At 43.5% G+C, this 27,051-nt stretch overlaps 2 protein-coding genes across 9 annotated transcripts in view; one reads left to right on the forward strand and one right to left on the reverse strand.

Annotated features, from left to right (window-relative positions):
- Positions 1-318: 318 nt before the first annotated feature.
- Positions 319-8,923, forward strand: LOC119031220 (beta-galactosidase-1-like protein 2). 3 transcript variants are annotated; one of them, XR_005078553.1, is made up of 18 exons: positions 319-595; positions 1,379-1,564; positions 1,661-1,729; positions 2,109-2,204; positions 2,509-2,617; positions 2,747-2,839; positions 2,923-3,004; positions 3,087-3,151; positions 3,237-3,321; positions 4,511-4,648; positions 4,845-4,925; positions 5,011-5,120; positions 5,230-5,376; positions 6,886-6,957; positions 7,096-7,174; positions 7,277-7,364; positions 7,445-7,780; positions 8,780-8,923. XR_005078553.1 is itself a non-coding variant. In XM_037119546.1 (18 exons), the coding sequence occupies exons 1-18, from the start codon at positions 495-497 to the stop codon at positions 7,883-7,885; spliced, it is 1,935 nt and encodes a 644-aa protein (XP_036975441.1). In that variant the 5' UTR covers positions 319-494; the 3' UTR covers positions 7,886-8,767. The 3 variants fall into 3 exon arrangements, 2 of the variants coding, with proteins under 2 accessions (XP_036975441.1, XP_036975442.1); XM_037119546.1 differs by lacking the exon at positions 8,780-8,923 and having other exon boundaries at positions 7,445-7,556; positions 7,664-8,767; XM_037119547.1 differs by lacking the exons at positions 4,511-4,648; positions 8,780-8,923 and having other exon boundaries at positions 7,445-7,556; positions 7,664-8,767.
- A 153-nt stretch (positions 8,924-9,076) lies between these two features.
- The window catches only part of LOC119031222 (galactosylgalactosylxylosylprotein 3-beta-glucuronosyltransferase 1), a 36,813-nt gene continuing 18,838 nt past the window's right edge, over positions 9,077-27,051 (reverse strand). For 2 of the 6 annotated variants that reach the window (XM_037119552.1, XM_037119550.1), the window contains exons 2-8: positions 23,584-23,843; positions 16,723-16,843; positions 14,190-14,338; positions 13,402-13,913; positions 12,446-12,742; positions 12,005-12,110; positions 9,077-10,569 (exon numbers count right to left, since the gene is read on the reverse strand). In XM_037119552.1, the coding sequence (XP_036975447.1) occupies positions 12,024-12,110; positions 12,446-12,742; positions 13,402-13,913; positions 14,190-14,307 (1,014 nt within the window). In that variant the 5' untranslated portion in view covers positions 14,308-14,338; positions 16,723-16,843; positions 23,584-23,843 and the 3' untranslated portion in view covers positions 9,077-10,569; positions 12,005-12,023. Of the gene's footprint in view, positions 10,570-12,004; positions 12,111-12,445; positions 12,743-13,401; positions 13,914-14,189; positions 14,339-16,722; positions 16,844-23,583; positions 23,844-25,631; positions 25,652-26,276; positions 26,412-27,051 lie in introns of those variants that run through there. The other 4 variants (XM_037119551.1, XM_037119553.1, XM_037119555.1 and 1 more) reach the window with 4 other exon arrangements.

The following is a 27,051-nucleotide window of genomic DNA, read 5'->3' on the forward strand; positions in this document are numbered from 1 at the left end:
TCATTTAAGCATACATCATTTCCTCAACAGTGACATTTTTGATAGCTACTTTTTTACGCACTTCCATTATATTTGTGGTTATTGGTGGGTCAAATCGTGGGTCTAATAAATAAATAAAAAATGCTTAGATTTAGCAAAATAAAAATACATGGTTCATTGTTTTTCCAAAATAAAATCAACCTTCTAAGTTTCCAAAGTGGAAATATTTAAGTTGATGTTTTTTTTTTTTTTTTTTTAAATAAATAAATAATTAAATAAATATATGACCATCACGTAAAGCAACATATTGGATGTGGTCATCTCTTCATCCTCACCTATACAGTGTTCAGCCAGTGTTAGGACACACCCAGTTAATGAGGTGATTTCCATGGCTGGGCTCTCTGCACCGGGTCACTCCCAGGAGGCGGCGCGTTGTTCACCCCGGCATCAGGCGCTCATCCGTGCTGCTGTCAACTTCACCGCACTTCTGCCCGTGTCACTGACGGCGACATCACATGCTATCGATGGTTGTCTTGAGGATAAGAAATGCGCACAAAAGGAAATGTGCACTTATCTGTCTGTGCATTGTTGGCTTTATTATGTACAGATATCTCCGGTAAGTTCAGTTCTCTTGCGTTGTTGTTCAGTTATGTTTCACTCAGTGCTGCTGTTAATGATCATCTGCAATGTCTCTGCAGGGGAATCAATAGCTAAATAATAAAATACTAACAAGTATCACTATAGTTTATGGAATCGACGTATTTTCTGAATAGAACCATCACAGGGGCATGATGTTGTTTTGAGAAGAAATCAAAACTATGAATTTTAATAATTACTATACTAATGGGGTAATAATGCAAACTCCTATGTAAATATGTATCCATAGCTGAATAAACAAGCTGTTCTCAGAGGAAAATAAGGTCCCCAGAAACACTGTTTGAAGCTAGAAAGGTGGCAGGGTCCAGCAAATATAGACAAGGTAAAACTGTGTGAAACTGTATTTTCCTGTAAGGTCGTTTTGTATATTCAGTTTTTACAATCACTAAAACAAAGAGTTTGTTTATTTAGTTTGTTTAGACGTGAAACATCAGTTGACGAATACCCTTCTCTTCTCATTAAAATCATTTTTGGCAAAACTGCATACTGCACCTTTAACTATACCCCAAAGCAATAGAAATACACCAGTACATAAAGGATTATGTAGAAAAGTGAAAAGGTTTATCCAACACTTTATCGGCTGAAGACTTGTGTCTAAATTCAGATGTGCCCCGGCTCCTTTGTGCCCTTGTTTGCCAAAACAAGACGTCTGCAAATTCCTATCAAGCCTGTCATGTGCTCCATTCAAGCACAATAGCCTATGTGCTACATTTTGTGAGCATGACACGAAGTCCTCTTGCAGCATGCCGACAACGGGATGGAGACTGAGCAGGAGGGTGGGCCTGAGCGCCAACTCGTCCCAGTTCACGCTGGAGGGCCAGCCCTTCCACATCCTCGGGGGATCCATCCACTACTTCCGTGTGCCGAGGGCCTACTGGAGGGACCGCCTGTTGAAAATGAAGGCATGCGGCGTCAACACCCTCACCACGTAAGGAGAAGAAACACCATGGACGCGATTTTCTTTTTTTTTTTTTTTCCTCGAGCCTGGGTTGAATGTTAACCAGAACTTCCTGGATTGTTGCAGGTCTGTGCCGTGGAGTCTGCACCAGCCAAACAGAGAGGTGTTCAACTTCCACACGCAGCTGGATTTAGAGTAAGTAGTGGTACGCATATGACACGCAGCTTAGAAATGTCCACCTCCCCCTTGCCGCTCTGAGGCGTGTTGGGAATACTCTCCTCTTCTCCTCATCATCTAAGCCCCGGTGCTCAGGGGAGAAGCGTTGGAGGCAGAGAGTTCCCGCCTGACGACGGTGGCATCTCCCCAACAACAGCAACTTAGCGAGCAATTAAGCACACAGCGGTGATAAGTGAGGAGGGACGTGATGCCTCAGCCTGCTGCTGTTGTTGTCAAGCACATTTCACACTGCTCAAACAACCAGATATGGGGTCTCACTGGGGGGGGGGGTCTTAACTTGCTTGTTTGCGCAGATAGAAAATGCTTATTGATTGTCTTTTTTCCATCTCGGCTTCAGAGCCTACATCAATCTCGCTGCTGAACTGGGGCTGTGGGTGATTTTACGTCCAGGGCCGTACATCTCCTCTGAGTTGGACCTGGGAGGACTACCAAGGTAAGTGGCTAGTGTTCCTCGCGTAATGGCTGACTGAGGTGAGTGTGTGGATTCATTGCATTTACTTTGCACGCATGAATGGAGGTCGCAGATTCGAAACCCAAAGTTCAACGAGCTCTGACTAGTTTATATCCGTGAATCAGCACACTTAGTGCAGCCCGGGTGAAAAGGCCACACCACGCTCCAAGAGAAGACTTCCCCAGTGTGTGAAGCTTTGTCCTCTGTGTTAGACTGTGCCGCTGTTGTTCTTGCAGCTCTGCGGCTTTAGTCATAACTGAGCATCTTGTTTTCTGGCTCTTTGCAGCTGGCTCCTCCGCGACGGCAGCATGAGACTGAGGACGACCTACCCGGGCTTCACGCAGGCTCTCAACACTTTTTTTGACAAACTCATACCAAAAGTGGTTCCGCTGCAGGTCGCTCTTTGGTCGCTCTTTGGTCGCTGAAAACAAGTTTGTTGTAGCTCCGGTGCACGTGTATTTAACCTGTCACCCCTAACATGAAACACGTTTGCTTGTGTGTGTGTGTTTTTTTTTTTCCTTTAGTTCAAGAAAGGAGGTCCTATCATTGCAGTGCAGGTGGAGAACGAGTATGGGACCTTTGCGAAAGATGACAGTTACATGCTTTTCATTAAAGAGGTGATATGACAAGCTTGTTTAATTAAAATCAATCTGATGATGTCTGTGTCCTCTGTTGTGACATTCTGTTTTATTTTGAAAAGGCATTACAATCCAGAGGGATCAGCGAGCTCTTGCTCACATCAGACAACCACAACACATTAAAGTCAGGGGGTGTGGATGGAGGTACAGTATATTATTAGTAGACACGCACGCGCACACATGCACACACACGGCTTACTTTACCCTGTGATCTCCTGTCTTGTAGTCATCAGATCACTGAAGCTGCAGAAGCTAAATCAGAAAGACATCCAAGATCTGATCGCCATCCAGGTGTGTATCTCACCTTAACACGTCATTTTACCGCCCGTCACCGAAGATGTGTGTGATATTGGGTCGTTTCTGTCCTGTATGGTAGCCCAACAGCCCCACCATGGTGATGGACTACTGGACTGGCTGGTATGATGTGTGGGGCGAACTCCACCATGTGCTCCCCCCAGAGGGTAAGGAAGGTCCTGCTGGCTATTGATGGCTTTATGGACCAAAACACACCTTCCTATTTGTGCTTACCTTTTTATTCTTAATTGTTCGAAATCAGTTTAAATGTGCACCCTGGTAGCTGAGTGCCTAAAGGAGATTCCATATAACTGCAATGTGTTCAGTTTCATCCAGGAAAGTAGACACAAATTAGTCGAAAAACATGTCTTTATTGCAATATGCAACAAAGGCATTTCCAGTCTCATTTCATTTCTCCACCTCTCGCCATCAACCATCCGAATAAAGGTGAAAATGTATTTTAAAATAAGCCTTAAAATATGTATTGGGATACATTACAACTTACGTGTGAAAGAATATGTGTAGTAGATTTGATGTTGGTTCACAGCCATTTGAAATCCACCCCAAAAAAACCCCAGCAATAAGTGATAACTGATTTTGCATTGATTTTTCATCCCCTTTAATATTTTTGTGGACATAATTTCTTGGGGAGAAAAAGAAACATCCCCTTCAATATGTTATCCTTAGATAATGTACGCTGAGGAACCAGTAGAGAAACCTTGAAAGTAGCGAAAGAAGCACAGCAGTGGTGCTATATAGCACCTCAACCACCCCAAAGAACGGAGAAAGAACTGCTGATCAACCATCACTTCAATTACTTCACACAAAACTTCTAATGTATCCCCACATGTTTTACTATTGAACAGGTGGCCAGGCATATTTCACATTTATTCTCAACCAAGAACAGTTTTATATTAATTGGGTTCCCTTGAGTAACTCTGCCGTGGTCTAAATGCATTTTAGGGTTTTTTTGACACTGTTTAAAGTGACTTTTGACTGCACTGGTATCAGCCTTCAAAAACACATGTTGGTAAAGCTGACTTACAAATTGGAGTCTCACACCCCTCTTAACTACTGTAAGCAAATATTTTCTTTCTCAGTCCGCAGTTTGTTGTTTATATTTATTTGCCTAAGACTTTGCATAAAGGACGGCAGCTACAAGCCAACAATGTAAATGTGAAAGCCAAAGCCAGCCCTCTTTTCATGAGCCACTGTGGCCCCTGATGAAGAGGCCAGCAGAGGGTCAAAAAGGTTTCCATTAAAAAAAACAACTATGATTTCCTTGTTGCTGTGACCTTTATGTTATTTTTCAAGTAATCTGTTCGTGTACATTGAACATGGTGAACTTCTTGTCAGACACGGTGTCCACCGTGAGAGAAATTCTGAGGCGAGGCATGTCCGTCAACCTGTACATGTTCCACGGAGGCTCCACTTTTGGCTTCATGAGCGGAGCAGTCGTTGATCCTTCCTACAAAGCGTTGGTCCCCAGCTATGGTTGGTTCCTCCGTCTCATGTGTATAATCCTAAACAAACCAGCTCTGACTTCGATGCATTTAAAAAAAAAAAAAAAAAAATCTAAATTACAAGGCAGTGCCATGTCAGAGCTGAATAATGTGTTCCATGTACCATAACACCCAGCAGGTGGCAGCACATGATTTCTAATCTATGTTACACTGCCATGCTTCTTTAGACTACGATGCTCCCTTGACTGAAGCAGGGGACTACACCCCAAAGTACCATCTCCTTAGGGACTTACTCTCTCGATACAACAGTAAGTTACGCTCAGAATAAATGGGAATATATACATACTGCGACCGACCTCTTTGCCTGATCGTGTTTTCGACCTGTCTGTGCAGGAGGAGACAGTTTCCCCGACATGCCAACCCTGCATTACAGGGAGGCTTATGAACCAGCGATCATGTACCAGCACCTGTCCTTATGGGATGCTTTGAGCTTCACTGAGGGAGTACGTTTTATGTAAGATTATTTGTTGCTTTATGTTGGAAAAAAAAAAAAAAAAGCTGTTCAAACAAGGAGGCAATTTTTTTTTCCCCCTGTGTTTCAATTTCCTCCAGCCATTTAAGTCACCCACGCCAGTAAACATGGAGAACCTACCTGTGAACAATGGAAATGGACAGTCCTATGGATACACACTGTATGAGACCACCATCACCAGTGGAGGATTGTTGAAGTCTGGAGATAATGTCCGAGACCGTGCCCTCGTGAGTCCTCACTGTACATGCTGGCATCGGCTCACTTACTCTGACCTTACTCTACCAGTATGGATGAGGTGTCCTATCATTAACTAATACATGCACTTTAATTTTCACCACATTTCTAGCTGCAGAAACTAAACTTAAAGGTCCAGTGTGTAGAATTTAGTGACATCAAAATGTGATGATTCTTAGTTTCAGTTGATTATACACCTGAATATACCAGTGCTCATTTTCAGGGTCATAAGTTTATTTTGCTTAACTACAATAATAGGTTTACATGCTTTAAAGCTCAAAAATCACACCAGCTTTCTTATACTGTTCATTGATACAACGCTGTATTCCCCCTTTGTCTGAAACACTCTGTTTTAGCTCCTGTCTCTTTAAGGGCCCCCTCATGATTACCCAGTCTGCTGTGATTGGTCAGCTCACACATATCTGAGCCAGCACCTCCGAGAAGAGCAGCTGCTCTCAATTAATCTGTACTGCCAAATTAGATGCTAGACATGAATTATGCAAGGCGGGGCTACTGATGAGGTGTTTCAGGAACTTCAGGATTAGCATTTTCTGTGGGAGAGAAGATTTTTGTTGGTGTGGACTTTAAGCAGCTTTTACATGCTGTAGAAAAAAAAAACAATAAAGCACATGTCTGTCTCCCTTAAAATTATTTTTCTCCCAGTAGATCCCCCTTAATCACACACACTGGACCTGAAGGGAATGGTTTGGCAGTTTGGGAAATGTGCTTTCTCTGTGCAAGTTGATCAAAAACAAGAACATAGATACAACTAAACACAAAACATACAGACTAGAATTAGCAGCATAGTTTAGGAAAATACTGGAAGGAACAGCAGGAAACAGCTAGCTTATCTCTGTCAAAAAGTTAAAAAAAAAAAAAAAGTGTCAGCACCTATTAAGCTCACTTATTATTTTACATCTCAGTGTAAGGCGGGTCGTGTTTCTGTCAGACAGAATCAAGCTAGCTGTTTCCTTTTGTTTCCAGTATTCATGCTAATCTAATGTTCTTCTGACTTTAGCTTTAAATGTAACCGATAGATATGAGAACAGTCTCATTAACTTTTTGTAATTCTCAGCAATTTAGCTCACAAGTGTATTTACTTAAAGGTCCTATTTGCGAGAAAAGTTTCATTTTGAGCCTCATTCCTAACCCGTGAAATACTGACGCATTGGGATTGTCAGTCGAGTCAGCCACCATCCCAGTGTGTCCCAGTATTTGAAGAGTTGGGAATGAGACCCAAAAATCAACTTTGCTTACAAATAGGACCTTTAAATATTAAACTGCTCCTTTATTATCAGTCATTGAGTGCTATAAATTGGCACCCCATGGTCTTGGTAGGCCCACAGCGCACATTTCAGGATATACAGCATGTGAAAGTCGTTGAAAGGTGATGACTGAGGTGATAGTTGCAAGCAAACTTTCTTGGGCTATTTCATTCAAATGAAGCGGAGTTCATGTATTTTGTATTATCATTTTTTTGACAGTGATATTTGTCTCCCCAGGTGTATGTAGACAGGAGCTACATCGGCCTTTTCAAGCGTAAAAACCTGGAGATGGCGGTTCCTGATGGTAAGGTATGAGATCAAGTTGGACGATGAAGACAAATGTCCAATAAAACGTCATTCAGAGTTATAAGATGTGATGGATGCTGAAGTGTTAGATTTTTGGCTGTTATAGCTTGCAGAAGTCATAAAAGTGATCAATCCCCACAGGGACAGCGTACCCTGAGCTTACTGGTGGAAAACTGTGGACGAGTTCACCAGGGGAGGGACCTTGACAAACAACATAAAGGTGATAGACAGACAATATGCAGTTCATCGCTGTGCCTGCTATTAAATCACTCAAGCATTCAGTGGATAGTGTACTAGCCAATTTCCATTTGTATTCTCACAGGCCTTGTGGGAGACATTTTATTAAACAATATCCCCTTGCGGGATTTTACAATATACAGCCTGGATATGAAACCCAGCTTTATTGATAGGTTTGTACACTTTATTGAACCTAAGCACATCACTTTCATTTTGCGGTGAAAGTGTGTTTGAAGTGGATGCTTTATTTCAGTCTCTATCAGGCACCTTGGAAAACTCTCCCCGAAAATCCAAGCTTCCCTGGATTTTTCATGGGGAGGCTGTTTGCATACGGGTATCCAAGTGACACATTTCTGAAGCTGCCAGTAAGTGAAATGATACATACAGTTTATATGCAATGTGCATTTTGTAAATTGGCACGGGTGTTTGTCTGAGAAATAAGCCTTTTTAAAAAAATTATTTTGGTCCACAGGGCTGGGAGAAAGGTGTTGTGTTTATTAATGGATTGAATCTGGGCCGCTACTGGTCAATTGGCCCCCAGCAGAGTCTCTACATCCCCGGCCCCTTTCTCAACAGTGGAATCAACCAGGTACAGCTGTGCACAAACCAGCATCTGTTAGAGGGAGAGTGGGATATACACGTATTTGCGTTCTTGGCGAGAGTTAGACAAGACGCTAAGCTCACTTTAGTTTAGCCCTCGCATAAAGACTGGAAACAGGGAAGCAGCTAGCCTGTCTGCTAACAAAACCTGCCCAACAGCACCCCTAATTCGCACTAATTAACATGTTATATGTCATTTATGTCATCAACGGTGACGGTGTCCTAAATCCGAGAAATACGTTGTTTTTGCACAGTGGGTTTTTTGAATGGGTTTTCAGTTAAATGCCTGACACACTTCATATGAATTACTTCAGTAAATGCCCAACATTTAAATCTTAAAGCGTTGCATGTCTCATAAAAGGCAGTTGCTCACAGGTACCTAAGTGAAACTACGGAAGTTGTCTGGGACATTAAACGTCCGTCTCATCGACTCACTAGTCCGTCTGTTACAGGCGAACTTTAGTTACAAACTTTTCTAACTTTAACTCTTACTCTACATGTAGTTTGTTTATAGCCTAACATTAGATTTTTACATCTGGCCGTTGTATTTAGCCCTCAAAAACCATCAAAGTGGTGCTCAGCTGAGAAGATCAACTTGCTGAGCAAACAGATAAGTATCACAAATGTGTGCTAACAACGTTAATTCAAAATTGAGTCGAAAAATTGATGCTAACTTCCAGGTTAGACAAAATAGGCAACTAGTTGTTGTTACACTGTGATTACTGTTAGGATTGAACAAATAAGATATGACATGTTCATTTGTGCGCATTTTCGGCACTGGAAATAATATTCCAAAATATATATAAATATTGCTAGGACCTTCTTTTCCTACTCGTAATGCTAAGTTAAGGTAGCAGGCTGCAGGCTTAGGCTTAATTTTTAATGTGCAGTTATTATGGGCTAAAATGATTTTAAACGTAAAGTCAGAGACAAGTCTTGATTGTCTAACTCTGCCTCCCCCCCCCTTCTTTCTCTTTAAATGAATAAGGTCATTGTGTTTGAGGAGCAGGAGGGTGACTACAAGGTCCAGTTTGAGGATACACCTGATCTTGGCATGGCAGTGGACATCCAGTGACTCATCACCCAGTCATCGCCGTCACCATGGGCATTGTTTTTTTGTATAAAAAAAGAATCTTACAAGTGCTTGTTACATTAGTTTGAACCTTCAAATTCAGGGATATATATGTTGTTCATATCATGTCATTTCTACAATCTGATTTAATACCTTAACATCTACATACATACACATAGACACAGACCAACATCAATAGCAGAGAGAGGCGTGTTCATATGGGAACATTTTATAGCTATGTACATACAGTACCTTTAGTTACAGTGACTTTTTACACATTGAGAAGAAATACCAAGTATATCCTCTTACCCATGGATTTTCCAGTTAAATAGTAATAATTTCTGCGTAGGGATGTTAGGCAGTTATAGTTGATGTGGTTTTTTTTAAAAAGGGCACATCTTAGCCTGTAAAATAAATTTTTAAAAAAATCAAACGAGCTTATGAGACGATCTGAGCTGAGGCAGGAGTGATTCGACTGAAACATAAGCAGCATTGTAGCAGTATCAGAGCCTTCTCTGAAAGGTCTCAGATGCCTGTAACATTAATAACTGACCAAACTTTTACCAGCCACCGAGCCTGAGAGCATTAGCATTTTAAGCAGTTCCACTGGAAGTCGATGGGGTATGAAATCATCACTTGCAATCCAGCCATCCATGGTGGGAATAATTAGATTGTGTAATACAGCCTTTTGAACGGATGCACATTACACAGTAATGGCCTCATATCCCATTGAGTCTCCCGAGCGTAGCTCACAATCAACAGGTGAATGGCACCAATTACTGCGAAACAATAAATAACTCTGCTGAGAAAACCGTTCCGTTTACTCTTAATTAGCTTATGAAGAAGCCTGTTAAAGTCAGGCGCCTGGGAATACTGAATATTCTCTTAAATATGAGTACGCTTCAGTTTAGTTACAGCATATCAGGAGCGTGGGGTGAGTGAGTGCAAGAGAGGACGGTGCTGTTCCACTGTAATAAATCATCGCTCCGTGCCTCTCAGTGCGTGAGGTGCCTGTGTGTGTTCGCCGTGTGCAGCGCGACAGCTGAGCATGTGTGGATGTGTGCTGAGGAGTCACGGGACTCCTAATTAGTGCTGGGTTCAGGGTGCTATCTAAATAGCTCGCTGTTGTACAGTACAAGTGGGGAGGGCTCAGATCCCCTCAATGCAGTCTGTCAGTCAGTCAGTGCTGACTCACTCAGAACAAGGACCCCCTTTATTCCTCTGTGCAGCCCTGTGCCCGTCAGCCAGCTCGCTTCAGAACAAAAGGGTCCAATTTAATGCTAATTGGATGGTTGGCTGGTGTTGTCTGCGCTCAGAGGGCCCTTTATTGCTCGCCGTGCCATCTCTTCCTGCGGTTTGAATCGCGCAACATCCTTTGTCCCAGCTCTCCGAGGAGACCTCGGCGGGCAAGCTCCCTCTGGCAACTCCCGCCAGCGTCTCGCATCAGCCAGTGCTCCGGGCAGGACGGGCCAGCTTGTTTTTTTTTTTTTGTTTTTTTTGCGCAGTTGTGCTTTGATACTCTGTGGTCGCTTCACGCACATGGCCTTGTGCTGTCTCCTGGGGTGGACAGGTGTGCCTCCATTTCTAAGCCGCGGTGAAGTACAGCTACTGTGCAGTGATAAGTGTTTTTGACCCTGACTACTGCTTTAAGGCGCTGTGAGGTTGGGTTTGAATCCAGAGAGAATCCAGTAGAGAAATGCCTTCCTCTGAAACGACAACAATTTCATATTTAATAAGGACACACAAGGATGTTCTTTTATAAGCAAGACTAAAGCCACTTTTCCACCAAGCAGTCCAGTACAGTTAATCCTGTTTGTAACGGCTAATTTGAGTTAAATTGAGGATGTACCGATAGAAACACTCAGCAGCGCCCTGTTTTGCTGTTACCCTATGCTAAATGCAAATGAGCCTGCTAGTATTTCCGAAATGAAAATGCTAATGCTAAGCGTGTATAATGGTTACCATTAATAAATGAACATCTTGGCATGCTACATTTGCTTATTAGCAATGATGGAATAGAGGATCACCAATTTCACAACAAACAACTCAACCTGAGTGGGACGTGATACGCCATCTGAAAGTTGTCAAGAAATGTTGTTAAAAATCAAAAAGGCCGCAGGCCTGAGAGGATAAATCTGGGGATCAGCAATAGGTCGTTAGGATTTACTCTCTGGTGACCATGAACGCCTGTTCTAACTTCTCAAGTCATTCAGCTGATCCCTCATTAAAATTCACAGAGCAAGTCATTAAAGCCCTTTTACACAGAGATCATGCAATAATGCTGCCATGAAGACACCTCTACTAACCGCCTTTGTTTTTCTTCACTGAACAGAACAATAGAAGCATCAATAGACCGTATTCACATGGCAGGGCATTTTCCTTCAACATTATGTGGGCAGGTATCTCGATTGTCATAACGCTGTGTTCAGCTGCTAGGACATCAGGCCATATTTCAAGGTAAAACAATAGATCTTCCTGTTAGCCTCCTAAAATTAGAACTCAACAATACTTACATACATAACTGTTTGATAACACAATATTTGATACGATGGGAAAGACGTAAATGTGTCCTAAAATTTCAATGCACATCTTGAGACGGAGAGTGTCGAAATAACTTGGCATTTTTAATATGTTTAAATCTTGCAACACGGATGCAGAGTGCAATTATCTCAGCATTTGAGCTTTTCATGCTGAGCGGGATGTGTGTAAAGCAGTGTGTAAAAGAGACTTATGGTTCACCCTCTGGGCACAACAGATGAATGTTTCACTCCATCCCGTATCTGCCAAAATATTGACAGATAATAAAATGTAATATAAAAAGAAAAATCATGAACGTTTGCTCTGAAGTTCATCATAATCCATCAAGTAGTTGTTGAGATATTTCGGTCTTGACCAACTGATGGACTATAACTGCCAGCCTGACCACTAGTGTTGCTTGTATTCTTTAAAATCATCTAAAACACTAAAATACAGTGACAAAATCTGCAGAATCCTTTAAACGTGATATGTAAAAGTCTATCTTAAGTAAGGTCCATATCTCACAGTCCACAAATCGGCTGAAACGTTCCCCTTTGGTCTGTCTCCCAAATAATCAGTGTGGAGACGCAATGGTAATTTGCATTTCTAAATCTGGTCTCTCACCTGTGTCAGATGAAGTATGTCATATCTCCACGTTAGAGTCTGTAAATCCTTTCTTGCCCTCATTTACCAGCACAGGCTTCTCCGTCCGTGTGTGCCATACTAATACCTGGGGGTGAGAAGAAAGAGATGGAGATGAGCGGAAATGCAGTCACATGATGAAACACTCAAACAGACATTTTGGCTCTTGGCGCTGTGCAGTACTAGTATACTGCATCGCACTTGCTACACAATGTCTAAAGGGCAGAGTGTAGCATGTTTTAAATGATCTGTAAGCACAAAGAATTGGCTGTAAGCTGACAGTTTACTGACTTTATGAACAAACTGTTATGACAGCCGAGGATCTCAAGTGTAACACTCGCAGCATTTACAGAAGCAGCTTGGTTTATTTCCAATTCACGGTTACACAGCATTTCACACACGTAGAGAGCCTCCTCTTCTTACCTTAGTGCAGTTAGCAGCTTTAGGCTCCAAGTCACTGAGAGTGACCAGCTCCTTTAATAAGCTGCTCTCCTGATAACCTCCCTTCACGCCCCGTAACTTGAAATAAGCCTGAGGTTTCGACAGAATGAGGCGCATATTCACTGCAAAACCAGCCATGTCTATGGCAAACGGGCGGTGTGGGTCGAATACAGTCTTCCAGCCGTACACCTTCCCCAAGGTGTTCACTTTAGGGGACTCGTACCGTAGGCCGCCCACAAAGGCCACGGGCCACACTGACACCTTTTTGGTGGAACGCATCTGGAACGTGAAAACAGAGACAGAGACACAAGACACCCATCTGAGACATTTTGAATTCCATAAAAAAAAATAATTTTGATTTAGCTTGAGACACTCAAGAAAGAAATCTGTGAAAAGACGTCACACTCTTAAAGGAAAAGCGTTTTCTTAAGCAACTTAAGTTGATGGGGACTCGTTTTAAAACATTAAAAAAAAACTCAAAAACGAATATGGGAAAACAAGCTATGGGATCCTAAATTGACATGAAAAGACATTATTTACATCCTTTAGGAGCCTAAATCTTTACTGTAGCAGCTAAGCTTAAAACCGAGCATGAGCTCTATCACACGTCAAGGGTGAAAATAACAACTTTTTTAATTACATGTGGGAGCTTTGAGAGACTTGGTTTACGCTGCATGAGCTGTATGAAGCCAATTTATGTATTTTTCCAGTTGTCCTTTTACACTACAGACAAGTCCCCATCCACTCCAGCTGTTTACGAGAATGTTGCAACTCTATTTCGCTGTGAGGCTCCAGAAATTATTTCTGTTCTACGAAACTTCAGCTGAACTCCCTTCTTCACGGGGGTCAGTGGATAATGACATTAATTTGAAAAATAATCATTTTTGGGTGAACTATTCCTTTAAACAGCAATTCAGCTATATTCAGCGTGTCGTTACCTCCTCAAACAGCTCCAGACTGTACGTGTTGTCATCATCCGCGAAGTAGACGACCCCAGACTGGCTGCTGTTGGGGCTGAAGGTCTCCCGGAGCCACCGCAGAGCCAAGTTCCTCTGTATGGTACCCCGCGGTATCCGGGGGTCCCTAGTGTCCCCGCGTACCTTGTAGTTCCTTGGCGTCTCCACGTTGAGGTGGGTGTAGTTAAGTCCAGTCTCTTGAAGGAGATGGCTGACCAGAGTGGTCCTCCTCTGGGAGTCCTCCACCAGGATCCAGTGCAGGTTGGGGACGTGCAGCAAGGTGTTGGCCAGACGTGTTAGCTCTGCCTTCTGCACCGGCCGGCTGTAGGTGGGAGTGATGACGTGGATGGTGGGCAGGACGTCAGACCAGGGCGGAGGGCGGCTGTAGACGTACTCGGTGCGCACCACCTCCACGATGTCCCGGTTCTGAAGGGAGCAGGACTCCTTGAACGCGAAAGTATTCCTGGAGTTGGAGCGACCATCGCGTCTGTCATCTAGTCAGGAGGGAAAACGATTGCAATGAGCCTCCGTGTGCTCTCAAGTATTGATGGGACTTTGTGCTACGTGGGTCCTACATTGTGGACCACACTGCTACTGTTATCATGTAAGTAGACAGACACAGTCTTCTGTGCATTACACCCTTCTATAAACACACAGATCCATGCTGTAAGTAACACAAACACCCGTGCTGTATGCCGCTGTGACGAGCGTGAAAAGGAAAAATGTTCAGTATCTCTGAACGTGCACTGCAGAGTCTTGAATAATTGTACCTGTACCCTTTCGAGTAGCGAGCAGAGGAGTGATGGTGCTCTGGTGCCAAACAGTGATGAGCAGTGTCCAAGGCAACACGATCAACACAATGGCGACGATGTCTCGTCTCTTCGGCATCTCCAGGGTCAGGCCTGAGTCATGTCACTACCTGCGCGGCATAATAACACATGACATGAGATGGTTCACAGTCACGGTAAACAGAGAGCTGTGAAATGAGGGTGTCGCAGATTTTTCAAAAAGGCCATCTTTGGATCTGAACCGTCTTTTGGAAATATTGTTTGAAACGTTGCTGCGGTTGCATCTTTGTAATTACTTTGACACCAATCCTATCACCTCCAATTCATGTTGCGGTTCTCAACTTAGATTAGAACATTGAAAAAATGTCCTCTGGATTTATTACCTTTTCTTAAGTTCAGTATTTTTTGGCCTTTGTATGGCTTTATGGATAGGGCAGCTTCGGAGATGACAGGAAACAGGATGGGGTGGGGGGCGTGTGACTGCACAGGGGAATGTGTGTATCTACATCATGGACAAGACGCCCATGCTTGTGACAGCACACGATGTGAATATTGATGGTGTTATCCAGCTTGGTTAGCTTGCCTCTTGTCCATGAGCAGATGCATGCTTCCCTCTGAGCAATGGTATGTAAAGAAAATGAAACTGCTCACAACAGGGTCTGCAGATTATCTTGAGTAACCGGGTTTTCTGGCAAGAGACGTTACTGTTGAGTTTCAAGAGTATTTTTTTTTTTTTTCTTTTTAAGCTCAGTGCCGTCTAGTTCCATTATGTTCAAGGGAAGGCAGACCTCCAAAACTCGCATCCCACACCAAAACAATCTAAATGGATGAAAAGCACTACAGGCAAGAGGAAAATTATGCGTTTTTGACTCTGCTGTATAATTACATTTACAATCATTTGTTTTTTGTCTTTGCTGTCAGAAACAGACAGAAATAGTCAACGTCTCTCACCAGACTCTATTTAGAATGACTGTTTGTAAAGGAAACATTCACTGCCTTTAGAGTTATATTAAGCACGGTGTCTTTAGCCCGGAAATAGACGAGCTGCTTGACTGAGCTTCCCAATCTGATGGCCCATCACGAGATGAGAATTGCATTTGGAGGTCCATAGATGGCGGCTCTCTATTGAGCGTCAACAATGCCGTCGCTGCGAGGCACAAACTACAAGGAAGGAGGCATTGTGTTGAGAGGCAGTTTGAGCCTGCTGGAACCGCTGCACAACAGAAAATGGGTCAGAAAAACGCTCTGAGCTCTCTGCTTTGTCTCACTTGAAAGCATTCTGGTGTACTACGGAGAACTTCAGAGATAAAGATTTGAAGAGGGCTGAAAGGGTCAAGCCCTTTACTGCCTGTAAACAGTTGACACAGACAAAGGCATTATGGATTCACTCTTTTTAGTTAAACCCTGATACATATTAGGCGGCCTGAAAGGTCTTTATAGTTAAAAACCTTACATTCTCAAACAGAATTTTATCTCAGTGGCAGGCCTGTATTTCTAATCCCTCCAGTTCTCCAGTCGACGCTGACTCAAACTCCCCACCGCTGTTTCCTCGTTGTCTTGATAAATTCAGTAAAATCTCCAGCTCTACAGCCCCGATCCCGTCAGTACAGCAAGCCCCCCCCCCTCCCCCCAAATGTTGTTAGCCTGTCATCGATCAGGAGCATGACAAAGATGAAACGGCTGAATTTCATCGAAGTATGAAAACGTTTGATTAGAAAACAGACATGACCACGGCCGCACGTTACGGACGAATATGAAACAACACGCAGAGTTGAAGCGTCCAACAAGATGACGATGTTACTTTGACGCAAATCTTGTCAAGTGTGAGCTTGCACACACTGCATTATACTCAGTTTAAAGAGTCAGCTGTTGTGGTCAGCGACAGGTAATTCTGCCCCTCCTCAATGTTTTAAACAAACAGTCCACCCAAAAGTCCGAAATAAGTCATTTTTCTCTTACATGTAGCAAGTTTCTGACAAGTTTTGGAGATACTGGCCAAAGAGACGTCCGCTGGGACTGAGCTTGTGGCCCTCAAAGCACAGAAACGTGCAAAAATCAACAGCAATGAGAAATTATGACCCAGTTACCCCCACCAAGCCGAGTGCAATCTAGTTCTTATACATATTAGAGACGGAAAACATCTCTGATCAGGAACTCGCACCAAAACAACATAGATGGATAAATAATGTTTTTCATTGCGGAGCGAACTGTCACTTTAATAATCGTACTGGCCACTTCCCCAGGCATTATCTGAGATGACATGGGTTAGCTGTGGCTCAGGTGGTGGACAGCTCCATCCAGTTGGCTCCATCCATCCCAGACTCCCCCCACAATCATATCTTAAGTGTTCTTAAGCAGGACAGCGAACCCCAAAATCCTCCTTATAGTTCGGCCACTGCTTTGCATGTTAGCCCACTAGCCCCCAGTGTGTGTGTGTCTGCATGCATGAGAGGCAAAATTGTAAAGCACTCTGGATTCAAGCACTATACAAGAAATGCAAACCACATTATCTCACCTATGTTTATAGCCAACGCACATGGTCGCCTCAATAGGCCGATGCTGTAGGATCTGTATGAAGAGGCCTGGAGAAAAGACTGGGACTGTGTGTATCGGTGGTTCAGTCGAGTTGATTAGTCCTGCCGAGAGAAAGAATACATAGAGCTAGAGTCTGTTCCATAGCAGTGCAGATATGCAACGTTCGATTGAGGTTACTTGGAGAACTCCAAAGTGTGAACCCTAATGATTCTATGGCTGCATCCCTATAGCCATGCAGGATCACGTGGAGCAAATGTTTTTTATGTGTGCATAACGCGTACGCATAAACAAGTGTTTCATCCGCATTATTTCTGTGCTTTTGTGAGTTACTCCAAAGGTCATCTGTTATTCGGGCAATTTACAGCCAGGCAGGTTCACCAGGTTTGGCTCGTGCTCGTTGGAGTTGTACAAGCTTCAGCGGGGACGACGGTGCGCGTTGCATGTTCCTGTTCACGCTCGGCTCTCTGATTATCCGTTCGAGTCATCTATTTCCCGCAGCCCAGGAGCCCTGCAGCCTTTCGATGAACACCGGTAATAGCTGTGATCTCCATTACAATACAGGTTTCTTCGTTTGGCCACTCCGCGTGCTTTTGTTTCTGTTCTTTTCAGGAGTCTCTCCGTGAGACAAATCATCTGCTGGTTAATCACTAGTCTTTAGACATAATTAATCCTTGATTAAAAGGGATCAACCCCAATCTGAGATCAAACACCGCGCTCGCTAATTAACACATGAGGACAGGTTTAATAGGGTGATGTTTGAACAGCGGGTCATTGGCACAGACTGGCTACTTACAGTCGTCCTCAAAATTATTCATACCCTTGCTGATTCTTGTGATTTTTTCATTTAGTGATGAAATAAATGCTTGTTTTCAAATTTGTGTTTTAGCTTCATGTTACCAACAATTGAAAGAATGACAACAATATAAAATAATTTTAAAAAATCATTTCTGGGGTATTTTATTAACGGAGTCCAAAAAAAATGCCATGTTCAAAATTATTCATACCCTAGTCCATCGTCTTTATTTAATAGTCAATGGCATAGCCTTTATTCTTTATGACTGCTTCCAGACGATTCTTGTACGTGTCCACAAGCTTCTTGCACGTCTCCTGTGGGATGTTGGCCCACTCTTCCTTGGCGAATGCCTCAAGCTGGGTCAGGTTGGTTGGTTTCCTCGCCATCACTCTGGTCTTCAAGTGATGCCACAAATTCTCAATTGGATTGAGGTCAGGACTTTGACTTGGCCATTCCAGGACACTGATGTCATTGTCCTTGAACCATTTCTTGACTACCTTGGCGGTGTGTTTAGGATCATTGTCTTGCTGGTACATCCAGTTTTGGCCAAGCTTGAGTTTTTCAGCAGATTCCTTGACATTTTCATCAAGTATCCTGATATAATCCTCCTTTTTCATGATACCTTGGACCTTGACGAGATTGCCTGTGCCACTGGAAGAGAAACATCCCCACAGCATTATGCTTCCACCACCATACTTGACAGTGGGCACAGTGTTCTTTGGTCTATAGGCTTCTCCTTTCTTCCTCCAGACATACTGGGTATCCATATGGCCAAATAACTCCAGTTTTGTCTCATCAGACCACAGGATGGTTGACCAAAAGCTGGGATCTTGCTTCAGATGACCTCTACAAAAGGCCAGGCGAGCTACCAGATGTTTTTTCCTGAGCAGCGGCGTCTTCCGAGGTTTACGTCCATGGAGACCTCCTCTGTGCAAAACTCGCTCAATGGTGGACCGTGACACCTTTGTCCCTGTCTGCTCAAGGGTTTGAATTAGGGCCTTGGTTGTGGTCCGTGGGTTGGTGTTGACCTCTCGGCAGATTCTCCTGGCAAGTTTGGGGGACACCTTACACTTTCGGCCACGCCCACTGAGGTTTTTGACAGTGTTGAACCTCTTGTGCTTGTTGATGATGCTCTGGACGGTTGAGACAGGGACACCATACTGCTTGTAAATGGCCTTGTAACCCTTTCCTTCACTGTGGGCCTGCACAAGATGCTGACGCAGGTCCTCACTGAGCTCCTTCTTCTTTACCATGATGACCAGAGATTAACAATGACCTGAACACTTTCCCACTATTTATACTCTTCTGGAAAGATGCTATTTTTTTAACCTTGTTTAACATTTGGTCAACAAAAAAGGTATTCATTCCAATGAGACATCATGAAATAACTTTGGGACAAAGATGAACACATTTGGGACATTTTTGTTGAGATACTGCCAGGGGTATGAATAATTTTGAACATGGCATTTTTTGGTAATCCGACAATAAAATACCCATGAATTTAATAGTTTCTTGAATTGTGTATTGTTGTCGTTCTTTCACTTGTTGGTCACATATAATTCATAAACAAACGTGACAAAAATGCATTAGTTTCATCGCAAAAATAAAAAAATCACAAAATTAACAAGGGTATGAATAATTTTGAGGACGACTGTATTTATGCACGACATGTTGAAAAGCAATGACCCGCTCTTCACCTCCCCAGCGTTTTGCATCCCCGTTTAAGGTGAATTGCTTCAATCAGCAGAATAAGGTGGGAGACGAAAAAAAGTGAAATCAGATACAGCGACGCTCTCTCATCTATGTATACACAGACGGAAACATTATGAACGTGTTATTCTTAATATTTTGCTAAAATTGTATGGACCTTTCCCTGCATCCCCACCAAAGTGCACATAGTGTTAAAAAAATAATAAAAAATCATGTAGATTGCTTGAGAATACCTACATCCTGGGAATAAAAAAGCCCAGTAAAATGGGGGAGCTACAGGCAAAATACCATCAAATTTAGAGGCAGTGCCTGGAGTTTATATGCACAGCTGCCATCTACATTTGGCTCCACTTGCACAATCTGTCCAAGAGTCGTAGCGGTTCATGGCAAATAGGAAAAAAGGAGCAGTGAGTATTATTGTTATAGAATATATATATATAAGCAAATTGCATATTAAGAGAATTGTGTAAATATCAGGCGCAATTTATAGAAGAAGTATTGAAAAACTGATTGGTAAATCAACATGGCAGAAATGCAAATGCGCGTACGTTGATGGATAGATAGTGTCGGACCAAGGAGTCCAGTGAAAACAAAACGTGAGATATCCTGTTAGTTAACAAACACAAACAGACCAAAGGGGAATGGAAGCGAGACTTTGTTGTTTCCAGCAGAGGTAATTAATGATGAGAATAAAACCACAAACTACTCTGACTGACAGATACTCTGCACCGGAAAGCAATTACCCTTGTCAATCACATTCGGTGAGCTTCCTGTCCTGAAGGTAAATGATCTCCGTCAGCATGCCGATTGGATTAAAGTTTGTTTTTTTTTCTTTTTACTGCGGGACTCATCCTGCACTGTAACCAGCAGCAGCTGTTTGGATACGGTCAGTGACATGACCTCAGTGTGTGACTTGTTTTGCTTGACACAACTTTATAATTGGGTGAAAAGTCCGAAAACTGCCTACATGCCATTGTAAATGATACGGTAACTGCAAACGGCCTGTCTGATGGTTTAGATGACTGTTGTAGATACCAATATGGGGCCTGTTAACGCTGTTAATTACACAGTCAACTGGCAAATCTGTGTGTTATCGAATTGTAAACATCCCGACATTTGAAGAGAACGATTGCTTTAAATCACTGGCTCCCAAAGGTTTTCATGTCAAAGACCCCTAAATTGTCACAAAATAGACCATGGACCCCCGTCTGATAAGAAATTTGCTTTAAATGTTGTGTATGTTGAGTTATAATGAAAGGAAATAACAGGGATTTCCGGGAACCACTGCTTCAAACAATTTAGGGAAGTTGTAAACAGAGAGAGAGAGAGAGAGAGAGAGAGATAGATAGATGTAACAATCAACCCAATACAAGAACCCTGTAATGCAACGATGCAGTGCTAAATACAGTATGGATGATGGTTCAAGGCTCGATCCTTTTAATCAGACCACATCAGCAGGGAAGTGGGACGCAAGAAAGCTTTGAACAACAGCAGAAGACAAACTCAGCCACAGTCAAAAGCAACGAGATGAAGGAGGGGAGAAATTCCCCCGGACTCCCTCATAAAATTATTCAATTCTATGAGTTGCCGAGTTAGAAGAAACTTTCTAAACTTTTCGGAACAGTCTGCGACACATTCTTAATCATTTAGGCCTTCATGGAAATTCGGCACATGTGATATACATAAAGGTCTGTCTTTCTTTTGTGCAAAAAAACATTGCGTCCCTTTGTCCCGGTGATATATGTGTTCATTTGCATGTAGGGCAGGAAAGTGAGATGCGATCGCAAGTGGTAACACCAGGTACATGTTGAAAACGCCAAGTGCCAGGTGTGAACTTCCAGCAGTCACCTTGTGATTGGATCGCCAAAGATCCATCTTAATGCCGGGTATAAACAGGGATGTAGATGTTTCATAGAGGACACGAGCATATATATATATAACCCAGATCTGCCTGTTAGTCACTGATAACAGAGACTCCAGCCTGGAGTATCGTTCATATACTTGATGGATGAAACACAGAATTGCAGAGAAACTTCATGATCAAAGAAAGTTTCTATATCCTGTGGACACTTCTGTTCATATTCTCATACTCCCCCCTACTCTCTCTCTCTGTCTGTCTCTGCTGCAGCTTCATTATCAATTGATGGATTTTATAACGGCCTTGTTTTAAGGGGAGGTGCTGCAGCCCCCTCAGCAGCCCTAGTTCCCCAGCCCAAGAAAAGCACAAATAAAGAGCGCTCTGTTTTGAATCAATATTTTGCTTCGAAAATAGCTGACTGCAGCCGTATGATTTTCACGGTGCAGTAACACCTCCGAAAATACACCATGTAACGGCTGTAACAGCACACTGCATGATTATTGTCATTGGAATTATTTTAATGATAGATTATAATGAACACCGACGTACTGTGGGTCAAAGCAGCCAATCAACAACAACAGCGGCTGCGTCCATGCACGTCGCCACACACAGGGGGCCGGCCCACTTGTTAATGACCTCTGTAGGGTGGGGGTGGGGGTGTAGATGAGTCAGCATACAAAAACTGGAACTCCAGCATGCAAATTGTAATGCTAACATGGTTTCTGTCCTGTAAGATGGTAGAATTATCCACAAATTATAGATACAAGTAATTTTGCACTTGCAATTCATTTTGGACGACACTTTTGTCCAAAGCAACTTATAGTAATTCATACGCTGACCGACCTGCACATCAGGGGGATCGAACAAGCAACCTTTGGAAAACAAGACGCCGGCTCCGCCCCTCCGAGCCACGGCCGCCAAATTATGAGGCATTCTTTTCGTCTGCCTTGGTAACTTGGCCGTGAACGTGGCAATTTTTACTTTGTGCGAGCGCCGAACCGCCATGCCAAGTTACGTTTTTCCTGCCAAACGCCCATCGACAACCTCTGCGCCAAGAAGGAGGAACAGCTCCCTTCAGCGACGCGAACCTCGACACGTTTACCCACCGCTAACTATTTAGCTGGGACCGCAATTTCGACTTGGGCCTGTGCGGCGCTGAAACTGTGCTCTTTGAAGCTGCTCTCTTCAGCACAAAGGGTATTTTCTATTGACAGAACAGCCGTCAACAAACCAGTGGCCGCAAGGTACCCGTATGAGCCCTGTCAGCGAGGCTTCGCAGCGCTGGAAACAGACTCAGCGCCGCATCACAAACCCACTGATTCCAATCCAGCGCTCGCTAATGACAGACCTTGACTGGATCAAAGAGCCGGGAGGGGAAGGAGGACGAGTGGAAGACGGTGCCAGCCTCACTCAGCACTTAAAAAGATCGAAAGCTTCTCGCTGTGTGTTTAATATGTATGGCACGGCCCGTGAAAACTATAAATAGGACTGTCTTGATATCAAACATCCCAGAGACGTGTCTTTTAAATCCGATCTCAGCTGGGAAATCCATACCGGCGTTGTCTGTGCTAACGGCAGTCAAATGTCAGGGGCTGCTGCCGGCTACGAGGCAGGTACGGGCTGACGGCACATCCTTGATTAACAAGCATGCTTGGGAAACGCTGCGGAGAACAAAAGCCTGTAATATGAGGTCCACATAGATAGCTTCGACGATGCAGACACAAAACACTAATGATCACACTTGCGCGTTCAACCTCCAGCCTATTAGCCCTGGCCTTGGCCCTGCAAACTGTATCCAGAGCTCATTATGGCAACGCAGCTTCGTGCACATTCTGCTGTCAGGCGGCCAGGTGGACAGCCACAGTAGGTTTAACAGCACCGTCAGTGATGGGAGTCTCATTTTCGGTCGCAAATAAAATTCACAGAGGAGAGAGAGAGATATTATCAAGAACATTTGGGAAGTGTATGTTTATTTCATTAAATCCTCATTACTGCCATCTGAATGCAGCCAGCTGCTATTAATCCCTTCCGATCCTAACGGTGACCCGTACATGTGTACGGGACAGACAGCTGCAGCTAATCTGATACATCTGCAGCTTCTGGTGTTTGATGCTCTGGTGTTTGCACAGTCCCTTTCAACTGGTTCGAGGTGTAAAAGTTGAGCCCGCTGCCTTCGGCTCACGCCTCCTTTGGAATTCTAATATTCAGCTGCCGTGGGATTTCAGGGATGAGCCTCTGAAACTGTTTTTTTTTTTTTTTTTTTCCCGCGCCAGCACCTTTTCGTCTTCGGCTGCTTTCACTCAGGTGCCGCTCAAGTTTTGTATTTTGTTGAGTAAATTACAAGTTAGTGTTTTCTTTTCCTCGGTAGACCATTGTTGAGCAGTGATAAAATTCAGCACTGACTCTAAATTGAATGAGCAAGACACTGTTAATTCGATAATAAAATAGAAAATAGCGCAGGGTGAGGGATGTATACTCACATAAATTAGTTATGATCCACTTTCCGACACACAGCCTAATCCTGTTGTGCTGTGTTAATGGTGGAGGTCCTGTTGCCGGGCCTTGATGTGTCAGCAGCGATGAACAGAGGGATCCATCAAGTTCTCTTCCTGGCGTAGGAAAGGGTGTTTGGCGCACATACGAGCAGCAGAGTTGGGGGTGACAACTAGCGGATTTCGTTCACGGCATCCGGCGGGTGCTATCCAATCCTCGGGCAGGGTCGCGTCCTCAGTGCCAGCCCCTGTAGAGACAGAGGAGGTCATCCCTCTGGAAGAATGCTGCTTCTCATGGCAAAAACAAAGGCTGGGATTGTCAAAGCTGATGGCAAGGGGACGGGGCGGAGGGGCAGCCATGGCCGGCGGACTCGGGACAATAGAATAAATCACATGAAAAATGTCACAGCCCCACAAATGGAATTCTTACTTGGGGATGAAGCAGGATTTGAAACATTTAGAGAGCCATGCATAACACGGGGGTTGTTTATCTGAGGCATAAACAGCTCGTGTCACATGGTCCACTAGTCAGACAGTAAGAGCATTTCTATTCATTTCTGCTTTCATTTCCTGACAGGCATATGAAAGGAGTACATTCTAAATAGGCTCCTATGCTTGAAAAGTCTAATAACGGGAGAGGGTAAAAATACGCCGCCAGTCTAAAGAACTCCACAGATGGAGAGGAGGCAGCAGTGTGAAAGGCTCTGCGGCTCATAGCAGTAATTAAGGAGGATGGTTAGATTTTGACATGTGACAACGTACAGTTGCAGCAGATGATGCTGCTCACAGCGGGTGGTTTATGGGAGGGACTATGACCCTTGAAGCTTAGGTCAGATTAAATCACACCTACTGCATTACAGGCAGAAAAACGTGAATTTGTTCACCAGCATGAGGGCACTGTGGGGGTAGAATAGATGCTTCCCCACATCAGACACAACTTATCATTGCAGGAAAATCTCATGTGTAAGCCCATGTGTAAATTCACATCATAGCCAAAGAGTATGTTTATGTGTATTGCTATCCATGCTATTGCTATCCATAGTAATGATGTTGATCTTGCCAGAACAGCACTCTGGTGCCACCCCCACCCCCATTCTCTGTTTGAGAAAGAAAATCGACTGTTACAAAAAATGGATGCAACGCTGGCTGGATTAGGGATTTTAGCGACACGCTCAGCACACTCAGTTAGGTTAGCTTAGCACGAAGACAGGAAACACCAGAAAGCAGCTCTCAACACATATACCGTGCTCATCAGTCTAATGAAATAACACTTTTGGACACAGTTTGGGTCATTTTTTTCCCCCTCCAGCGCAATGCATGATGGTATACAGTGCTTGGTTAGGGACCGCCTTTTGTGCCGTACTTTTCAAGATGCATCATGGGATACTTTCAGGGCAACTACATAGGGTATAATGGATCTCATATACATGCAGACTGCACTTCAAAATCTCAAACTCACTATATTGTCCACTTTAAAGTGGATGGTGAGTGATTTTGAACGCATGCTAGTGTTAACATGCAATCTCTGCATGGTGATAAATGATCAAAGCTGTGTGCCTGTGTGATGTTGCGGGGCTCTTCTGCCCCCAAGTTAGCATCAAATCATCATCAGTAATTTTTGCTCTATAAAGGAAGTGTTCCTTTTGATAGAATCTTGACAGATCTGGCTGCTTTTTGCTGATATCCACATCACAAATGTCCATGACTGGTCTGCCCACAATCTGACTGCATTCTTCACGTAATCAACAATATCATTAATCGTGTCATTTGTAAAATTAGGGTAACTGACAACTGCTGCTCTCTGTTTGCTATCCTTGGCTGTTGCTAGCTATCGTTAGCTAATAAACTCAATTAGCTGAGATGCTAGTGACCCTACGAGCTGACTGGAGTCCGCCTGGACTGAGCCTGTTGACGGTTTGGGTTAGTTTTAACGAGAATTAAAAAGCTTGTCTTCAAAAATTTGAATTCAGAACATTTCTGTACGGAATAATAGAAAAGTGGAAAAAGGTTGCAAAACTTTTTTTTTTAGGTATTACCACACAGGACAGGCCGGTGCTAGCAGGTTAGCATGCTAACATCCGTTGACACCTCTGCAACACAATGCATGGACGTCTTCGACATAAGGTCAACACTGTTGTTTCTCTACACTCTGTTGATAATGTCAGTTCATTTTTTGAATGCTCTGAACCCTTAATGTGTCGAATTAGCTTGTTTCTCAAATTGCCAAATTGCAAACTCCGCCTCTCCCAAACCTCAGATTCCCTTTTTGTTTTCATTCTGTACAAGCACCATCATTCTCCCAGTATCAAATAAAATTCAAATCAGTCATCATCACCATTTCTTGCACGTTAAAAAGATTATTTCAATGCACCTGATCCCCTGTTTGGGTTGTCACCGTCTGAGTCAGCCTTATTTTCCCTAAGAAAGAGGCTGTTTATTCATGCACATGCTCTTAGGGAGCATAAATAAGATGGTGCTTATAAACAGCCTTTTATGACCAAGAGTATTAGCGACATTATGATCCGCGGTGCTGTTTGAAATAATGTGTGCGCGTAAACAGATTCATTGTAGGGGAATGACCGCTCTCAGCTCAACACCTCCTCTCCGAATGCTGTTTTTGTATCCCGCAGAAACCCAACACCTGCGATTGACCTGACTGGACTTATTTCGGAACAACTTACTGTTATGCTGCCTCGTCCTCGCATGACATCCAGGGGGAAAAAAACAAACAAAAAAACAACCGTAACATTATCAGCTGACAGCTCTCCTTGCGCTCTCACTTTTCTGTTATTGTGTCACCTCTATCACTCTATCAATATTCTGTCTGCATCTGTTTATGTGCCGAGGCTCAGAGTAACGCCGCTCAGCGTTTGACAGATGGGTGATTAATGAGACGATGATGCCGTTTCAAAGGGGTCGCAAAGAGAAGGAAGTGTAGGTGTGCTATTAAAATGCAAATCATTAAAATTTGCATTCAATTAATCCCTTCTTCAGCTGGCAGTGGCAATATTGACGCGTTCGTGATGAAAACACCGTGAAGCCTGGCTCCTGTGTTTTCCAGAGCGGCCGCTGCTTTGAAAATCAGCCGGGTGATAATTAGCGGCTTTTCACTGCAGCAGCTCTGCCTGCGCAAGTGTCATCTCTCTCACTCGCTTTGTGTTCTGGAGATACTCATCTTGGTCTACAACGGAACATGAAACAACAAGGTTCGATAAGTGTTGCTTTTGGAGCCTGTCCCGGTGTTACTCGGGAGGTTGGAGGGGGCGTCAGGAAGGCAACTCAGGCCCCACGAGCTTTGTGAGTTTTGGCTGTCTTGGGTCACATGCAGAAGCCTCAGCATTATTCACCATCGGCTGATAGATTGGCACTTCCAAGGGGGGCAGAAATGTGAAATGTCATTAGTTTTGTAGGAATTTGGTCTTGCATCAAAATACTGGACAAAATACAATTTTGACC

Source organism: Acanthopagrus latus, chromosome 13 (genome assembly GCF_904848185.1).
Source record: "Acanthopagrus latus isolate v.2019 chromosome 13, fAcaLat1.1, whole genome shotgun sequence".
Lineage (NCBI taxonomy): Eukaryota > Metazoa > Chordata > Actinopteri > Spariformes > Sparidae > Acanthopagrus > Acanthopagrus latus.